Source organism: Lathyrus oleraceus, chromosome 7, assembly GCF_024323335.1.
Source record: "Lathyrus oleraceus cultivar Zhongwan6 chromosome 7, CAAS_Psat_ZW6_1.0, whole genome shotgun sequence".
Taxonomy (NCBI): Eukaryota; Viridiplantae; Streptophyta; class Magnoliopsida; order Fabales; family Fabaceae; genus Lathyrus; species Lathyrus oleraceus.
In genome coordinates, this window is record NC_066585.1 from 539703572 (window position 1) to 539712691 (window position 9120).

The following is a 9120-nucleotide window of genomic DNA, read 5'->3' on the forward strand; positions in this document are numbered from 1 at the left end:
GTTAATCCCCTCTCATAATAATAAGAAATACTTATTTTTATCAATAAGTGTAATGATAGACACACATTGTTATGGTATCAGAGCTAGAAACATCTCTGGTTACTTTCTCTCCTTGCCATTTGGCACCTAACTTCTTCCTCATTTAGCTCCATGTGCTACCTTTTGGCATGTCACCTATCCATGACGTCTTATCTTTCAATTTCATAAAATATAGACTCCAATTAGTTTCCCCAGATTCTATTTATAATCCACCTCTCTCATATCTATCTTGTTCAACAGTGTTCCCACGTCTTGACTCTTCTTTGGCCTTTTAAGATTGCAATTTTATCTTCCCACAGGTTTCCTTTCAATACATTATCTCTCAACTTTATCTTTTTATCATTCTCTCTCTTTATCTTGACTTCTCACTGTTCTCTCACCACATCCACAAACCCAGTTTTTCCTCTCTTTCTTCAAACCATCAAATCCACATTCATCCATATCCAGAACTTTCCCTAGAAAATTGCTTCTTTCACCCCCAAAATTCATCATACGCAACACCTTTTTTATACATTTTTCCTAAAAAAATACAACCCCACACAATTTCATCCCTACCCAAAAATTTGAACCTTTTTCCAGAAATTCGTTTCTTTTCCCCCAAATCTTCGAACCCTAAAACAAACCTTCATATCTTTCAACACCCTCCCTCATCAAATCAAAAATGGTTGACCCCAATTTTCTTGATTTTGCAACAAACCCCTCTAATGCTTATTACATTCATCCAAATGGAAACACAACCATAATCCTTATTTCTCCCCCTCTAGAAAAAAACCCACCTCTCCTAGGCTCGTTCCATGAAGCTAGCTCTGATTTCCAAAAACAAACTATGTTTCATTGACGACACCTCAATAAACCTACTACAAATCACGCTCTGCATGATTCTTGGGTTCGTTGCAATAAAATTTACCTTTCATGGATCCAACGCTCCATCTCTTAAAGTATTGCGCAATTTATTCTTTGGTTCGATAATACCTCAACCGTTTGGGAGAATCTCCGAAATCGTTTTTCTGAAGGTGATATATTTTAGTTCTCAAGTCTCCAAGACAGTCTTGTTCTTCTCCCACAGATCTCTCTTGACATATCCACTTACTTCACTCAATTAACATCAAACTGGGAACAAATCCATACCTACCGCCCTACACGCGATTGAACTTGTGCCATTCCTTACACTTGCGGCGCTGTAACCGATCTCCGGAAATTCTGGGACCAAGATAAAGTTCTCAAATTTTTGAAGTTCTTAAAAAATTAACTCTCTCATGTTTTCTCCCAGATCATGATGCACGAGCTCTTACTCACCCTCGAAAAAGGCTTTCTCCCTTGTTCTTGGCCAATAAAAATAACGCACGTTACCCATTCCAAACCCTTCTATTTTATAAAACCAACCCAACTTCTCAAATTCAACCTCAAAATGGCCATGGTCGTGGTTTTCACCACCCTTCTTCTAGAGGCATAGGTCGTCATTATCCCAACACTAGACGTGGTCACACTCATGTCTTCAGTCACTTTGGTTGCACCAACCATATTATTGAGAGTTGATTCTTTAAACATGGCTATCCATCCAGGCTTCAACATCGATCTAAATCTCCTTCAATTCATTCTACCTCTACGGGTACTTCCTCCACCAATACTTCAAATGGCACTGCTCAAGATCTGTACAATCAACTTCTGAATCTCCTACAACAACATCTCACAAGTCCCAATGGTTCCCCTGCTACACCTTTGGATTAATATTTTAACTCTGTGATCTCCACTACTGGTAATGCCATCATTATCTCTTCACCTCTTTGTAAGCATTACATTTCTTAGATAATTTACATTAGTACTACATACCACATAAATTACTCTCTATCCAAATTTTCTAATTATCATACCATTCCCTTTTATACTATGAAAATGTCAAATGATCACTTTACTAATACCACTATTTATGGAACACTCATTTTGTCTGATTCTATTACCCTTACTAATGCTTATTACATTCCATCTGTCAATGTCAATCTAATTTATGTTATTCAACTGACATATGCTTCTGATTGTTTTTTAAGTTTTCATATTGATAATGTTTTTATTTTGCAGAATTCATCCCCAAAAATGATTGGTTTAGCTAATAGATGCGGGTATTTTTACGTCTTAAATGCGCAAACTCTACCATGTAAACCCTTTATTGCTTCTAGTTATCATGCTAGCTCTAGTTTAAATAATAATTCTAACTTGTGGCACCTTAGGCTAGGGAATGTTTATGCCTCTGTGTACAAATGCATTTCTGTTCACTTTCCCTTTATTCCTTTTAATAAAACAGGCCCTTGTTATATTTGTCACTTTTCTAAACAAAAAAGATTACCTTACCATGTTAGTACTAGTACTTTTGCTCATATTTTTGAACTTATCCATGCTAGTATTTGGGGACCTTATTCTATCCCCTCAATTGATGGTCATAAGTATTTTTTTACCCTTGTTGACGATTACATTCGTTTTACCCGAGTCATTTTAATGAAATCAAAAAGTGAAACTCGTAAACATCTTTGTACTTTCATTTCTTTAATTTAAAATCAATTTTCTACATCCTTAAAATACATAAGAAGTTACAGTGGAAATGAATTCTTAATGCAAAATGTTTTTCACTCCAAAGGCATTATTCATCAAAGTTATTGTGTTGAATGCTCCGACATAATGATTTGGTTAAAAGGAAACACCGACACATTTTGAATGTGTCTCGTTCTCTTTCCTTTCAAGCAAACCTTCCCAAAACATTTGGCAATTTTCAATACAACGTGTTGTACACTTAATTAACAGAATTAATTCTCCTTTATTAAAAATAACTCTCATCTTCATCTTTTATATGATAAAGCTCCTACTTTGTTACATCTTAAAAGTTTCAATTGTCTTGCTTATCCATCTACTATTCTTGCTAATAGAACTAAATTTGATACTCGTGCTAGGAAAACTATTTTTTTAGGTTTTAAAAATGGTACCAAGGGATATCTTCTATCTGATTTACTTTCACATGAATTCTTTATTTATAGGAATTCTATCTTCTATGAGATATTTTTTTTTCCTTTTAACACTACAAACAATCCAACCAACCCCTCTCTCAATCCTACCATTCATATCAATGAACCCGATCTTGAACCTCTTCCTCATTTTAGACCCATTGAACCTCATATACCTCCTTCACCCAATCCTCCACCCCGCACTCCCTTTACTACTAACACCGCAAATTCTCCCACATCTACAAATCAAAATACCTCTCCTACCCTTTCCTCATTACCCCCCCCCCCCCCCCCCCCCCCCCCCCCCCCCCCCCCCCCCCCCCCCCCCCCCCCTTGACTCTCAACCTAAATTAGTCATCCATCTAGTTATCTCAATGACTACCACTGTCATCTTCTCCAAAACCACTCTACAACCAATAATATTTCATATAACATTGCCTTTCCCATATCCTCTGTTAGGGACTATAAAATTTTCTCACCTAACTATAAGCAATTTTGCCTCTCAATCTCCTTTGTCACTGACCCGAAAACCTACACTCAGGCCTCCAAATTACATTGTTGGAATATGGTTATGCAAGCTGAACTAGAGGCCTTAACTTCCATTAACACTTGGTCTATTGTTGATTCACCTTCCACTAAAATACCATTTGGATGTAAATGGGCATATACAAAATTAGGTATCATGTAGATGGCTCGATTAAGCGCTATAAGGCTCGTTTGGTTTCCAAAGGATACACCCAAGTTGAGGGTATAAACTACTTTGACACCTTTTCTCGTGTTGTCTAACTCACCACGATAAGATCTCTGCTTTCTTTAGCTTTTATAAAATGGTTGATTTTTAGAACAATTAGACGGTAATAGCACTTTTTTTACATGGTGACTTACATGAAGAGGTTTATATGACTTTACCTATAGGTTTGGTTTTGCCTAATTATACTTCCAATACAAACAAAGTCTCCAAGCTTCAAAAGTCCATTTATGGATTGAAACAAGCTAACAGACAATAGTATGCTATACTTTATGATTCCTTATTATCTATTGGTTATAAACATTATAATGTTGATTACTCTCTCTTCACTAAACATAATAATTCTTCTTTCACTGCTTTACTTATCTATGTTGATGATCTTGTCTTGGCTGGAAATGATTTTTGAGAAATTCAACTTGTTAAAAAATTTCTTCATAATTGTTTCAAGATCAAAGACTTAGGAAACCTTAGATTTTTCCTTGGAATAAAAGTTGTCTGATCTTCCAAAGGCATCTTAACTAATCAAAGAAAATATACCTTAGAACTTTTGGAAGATTCGAGATAACTTGGTATTAAACCCTCAAAAAGTCCTTGTGTCCCTTCCCTTAAGCTTGCTTGTGAAGATTATCTTCCCTTTGAGGATGAATCACAATACATGATGCTTATAGGAAGACTCTTATATTTAACCACGACTAGACCCGATATAGATTTTCTTGTCCAACAACTCAGCCAATACATTTCAAAACCGAGAATTATTCACTTTAAAGTTGTTATGCGTGTCTTACAATATTTTAAATCAGCTTCTGCTATTGGTTTATTTTATTCTGCTATCACTAATTTCCTTTTATCTGGATTTGCGAATTCTAATTGGGAAACTTGTTATGTTTCCCACAAATCAGTCACCGGCTATGTAGTATTCTTATGTTCATCAGTCATTATATGAAAGTCCAAGAAATAAAACATTGTCTCTATGAAGAGCTCCAAAGATGAATATCATGCATTAGTAAGTCTGGCCTACGAGATCCAATGGCTTCATTACTTATTTAAGGATTCACATAGTCTTTTCGTTCAACCAACTTTTGTTTATTGTGACAACAACTCAGAAATCTACCTCGCTCACAACTCATCCTTCAATGAGAGGTCCAAACTGATCGAAATAGATTGCCATGTCATTCGTGAAATGGTTGAATTTGGCATCATCAAACTTTTCCCTGTTCACATAAGAACTCAACTTATTAACTTTCTAACTAAATAGCTCTACAAACCGACTTTTGACTCACATATTTCCAAATTTGAACTACTCAATCTCAATAACCCAATTTGTGGGATGTCTTACATAAGCACACTTAACGAGATTAAATTCCCTTACCAACAAATCCTCTTTTTCATTCCAAACAAAACACTTTGAACTTAATCTTCACTTTTTTTGTTCTAACTAAATACATTGTTCCGAAATAAAGGAACATTTGAATCATTAGTTGAATCATAAGCAAAGATCATATGATATGATATGATACATGTTTTTAATATAACAAACTATAAGATATGAAATTGAGTTGTTGAATTTGGACCAACATGTTTATAAAATACATTGAAAATTTATTGTACTTCAATTTGGAAAGCCTGCTGCAAGCTTAGCCCTTAGATCCTTTCGTAATATTTTGCCAGAAGGTGACTTGGGAATAGCATCAATGAAGAATACTCGATTTATTCTTTTGTAAAACACCACCTAAAATACACATCAACCAATACATCTTATTAGATATATATAGACAACTTTAACAGAATTAAAAAAAAAAATTGAAGATTTAAAAAATATATATACCTGTTTAGCGACGAATTTTTTAATTTCATCCTCAGTTGTGTCGATATCATTATTCGATCTAACCACAAATGCAACTGGAACCTCACCAGCGGCTTCATCTTGCATTCTGAAAAAAAAAACAAGAATATTTGAATATGAAATTTCGCAATCATGTTTTTAAATTTATGATAATTATTATCATTTCGTCTACTAATAAAACTATAGGGGACAAGTACTTACGGGACGACAGCAACATCGGAGATTTGAGGATGCGAGAGAATAATTGCTTCAAGTTCAGCTGGAGCAACTTGAAAGCCTTTGTATTTAATCAATTCTTTAAGCCTATCAACGATGAACAATTCATCATCATCATCAATGTATCCAATGTCACCAGTATGCAACCAACCTTCTTTGTCTATGGTTCTCAATGTTGCTTCTGGATCATTTAGATAACCTAATGTTCAACGTGTAACAAACAATATGTTAAAATAATATCATTTAAATATATACTATAGTTTTGACATGCATATTTCATATATGACTTTTCTATGTTTAAGGTTATGACACATATTTCAAATCTTCAACCTTAGTCAAAGGTAGGTATAAAAAAAAGTATTCTTAAAAATAAAGCATCTTACTTGTAAACAAACAAGACTTTACCAACTTGTGCAATTTGTTGACCTATATATTCATGTTGGTTGGTTTTATAATGATAAAAAGTCTTCAAAATTAAGAGTTTCTTGGTGGGGTTGACCTATATTTTGGGGCTTACTAATTAGCCTCACTCCAAAATTCCAATCATTTACAAAAATGTGGTCAGCAATGTAAGCCACCAACCTTTGAAAAAGAAAGATCCAAGACATAAATAGAGGCTTCTATGGTTAAATATTATAACTGAATTTGACTTTTTTTTTTATTGATCAATATATCTGATCCATTATATTAATAGTAGTTATCTGATACAATGAATAGAAAAAACAAATTTTCTTATATAAGTGATTAGATTTATAGAGTGTAGTACCTTTCATGATTTGGTCACCTCTAATACAAATTTCACCAGGTTGATTACGAGACAAAGAAGAATCATTTTCTGGATCAACAATCTTCATCTCAGCATTTCTAACAACGGTTCCACAAGCACCTGGTTTTACATCTATTGGTTCTTTTGCAAATGATAAACACATTGTTAACACTGGACCTGCCTCCGTCATCCCATATCCCTATAATCAACCAAATCAATATATCAGAATCGCAATTTCAACTGCATCAACTACATACAATCTCTGTAACACCGACATTTTAAATATTATCGAATATTAATATCATGTCTGATATCTGTGTCAATCCTTCGTAGAATATAACAATATACCTGTCCAAGTTTGGCTTTAGGAAATTTGGCCCTAACAGTGTCCTCAAGTTCTTTACCAAGAGGGGCCCCACCAGATTTCAAAACCCTAATGGATGAAAGGTCATAGCTATCAAGTTCGGGTGACTTAGAAATAGCCAAAACAATTGGAGGCACAACAGGAGCAATAGTAACTCTGTATTTATGAACAAGTTCCAAAAATGCATGAATATCAAACTTTGGCATTAACAGAATTGAAGCTTTGGCTCTCAAACCACAAAGCAAAACAGAGTTGAGGGAGTAGATATGAAACATGGGAAGAACACAAAGTATCACATCCTCACTGTGGTAATATAGATTTGGATTTTCACCATCAACTTGTTGTGCTATGCTTGTCACTAATCCTTTATGTGTTAGCATAACACCTTTAGGTAACCCTGTTGTTCCAGAAGAATATGGCAAAGCAACCACATCATCAGGGTTGATATCCACTTCTACCTGTTCAAATTTCTAAAAAAATTAGTCACAAAATTAAAAATGCATTCAACATATTCAATATTTTTGCATTTTTTTATCATCTAAATTCTATTCATGCTCAATAATACTAATAATTTCTTTTAATGATGAAAAGTCACATACATAATAATTATGAAGTCTTAGTTTTATCCGATTTGCATATAATTATATAATATTTTTTTATATTAGTAAATAAAATTGTATACTATTTAATTATTATACCATGCATAGTTGGTAGTGAGTTGCAACCAAATGTACCACTCACCTTGTGAATGATATGTCACCACCTAATTCCACCTAAATTAGGTGTTGGAGAATTTTAGCTCCAATAGTTCTATACTTTTTTTTTTCTTTTCTAGATTACATTATTATATATATTCTAGACATTATATTACTAGTTCATATGTAACATTCTTTTTGTATTCTTTAAATAAAAAAGAGTTATATTTAAAGGAATACAATTATTTAAAAAAAAAAACAATTATTTTTTATTATTTAATAATTGAAATATAATTTTAAATTAAAAAATGTATATTTTTTTACTAATGTAAAATCTATTTTTTCTAAAAAAAATCAATTATGATAATTATTATGAGAAAGATAAAGTAATATTTTCTGTAACAAAATTGGCATTAAGAAAAAACTAAACAAATTGCATCAATTTTAGCATTACCTCTTCAATTTCATTCTTATCAGCCTGAACCAATTCACTGAAATGCATATGATTTTCTCCTTCAGGTAAAGAATCCACAAAAACAAGCTTCACATTTTCCAAATCCTTAACTTTCTCATAGTAACAACCTTGCGTTACAATCAACTTAGTATTAGAAGCTTTTGCTTGTTTAGCAATCTCAGCAGCCGTAAAAAAAGGATTCGCGGCGGTCATTATAGCGCCGCGAAAAGAAGCACCTAGAAAGGCGAACACGAATTCGGGACAATTCGGGAGAAGAACCATGATGACATCGCCTTGTTCGATCCCGAGTTTTCTGAAACCCGAGGCCACTCGTCGGGCGGATAGCTCGACGTCGTGGTATGTGTAGATTTCTCCGGTTGGCGCATTGATGAGACATGGATGTGATCCATATTTTGATAGGTTTTCAAAGCAATATGAATGAAGAGGAAGGTTTTTGGGAATGTGGATATCAGGAAGCTTAGACCTAAAAATGATTTCTTCTTCCATTTTTTGGATGGTCATTTGAATGTTTTGTTTTGATGAAATTTATGTTGATGTTTGGTTTGTTTGTTCACTTAAGAAACAACATGAAATTCAGTTGTAATATAGGACTTGTAGCCAGCCACATGAGAATTGGTTCAAATGTGGTCGTGGTTGGTGAGGGGCAAAATGGTCAATTTTTAATATGTAAAAAATATTATTTTATATTATATGGTTGGTGGGTGATGTATGAATATGCATTATAGGTCATGGATCATCGGAGAAAATAGTTGTTGGTGAGAGCGACATTTATTAAAACTAAAATAGAATTAATTTAAATTATCATAAATAAATTTACATATTTGTAAAAGAACAAACTATATTACATATTTGTAGAAGAATATTCGTTATATTTTACAATTATAAAATATTCTATCAAAAATCAATAGTTGTTTGTCTTTATTCTAATTTCGGTGAATTTTAAATATTAATTTATTTTAAAAAATTAATAAAATTTATGATTAA

The 9120-nt window shown here is 33.3% G+C and overlaps 1 protein-coding gene across 1 annotated transcript; it reads right to left on the reverse strand.

The window, feature by feature from the left end:
* Nucleotides 1–5137: 5137 nt before the first annotated feature.
* On the reverse strand, nucleotides 5138–8713 carry LOC127101129 (4-coumarate--CoA ligase 1). The gene is made up of 6 exons (XM_051038465.1): nucleotides 8116–8713; nucleotides 6951–7424; nucleotides 6603–6801; nucleotides 5822–6035; nucleotides 5603–5708; nucleotides 5138–5506 (listed from the first exon to the last, which is right to left on the reverse strand). The coding sequence occupies exons 1-6, from the start codon at nucleotides 8635–8637 to the stop codon at nucleotides 5387–5389; spliced, it is 1635 nt and encodes a 544-aa protein (XP_050894422.1). The 5' UTR covers nucleotides 8638–8713; the 3' UTR covers nucleotides 5138–5386.
* Nucleotides 8714–9120: the final 407 nt, after the last annotated feature.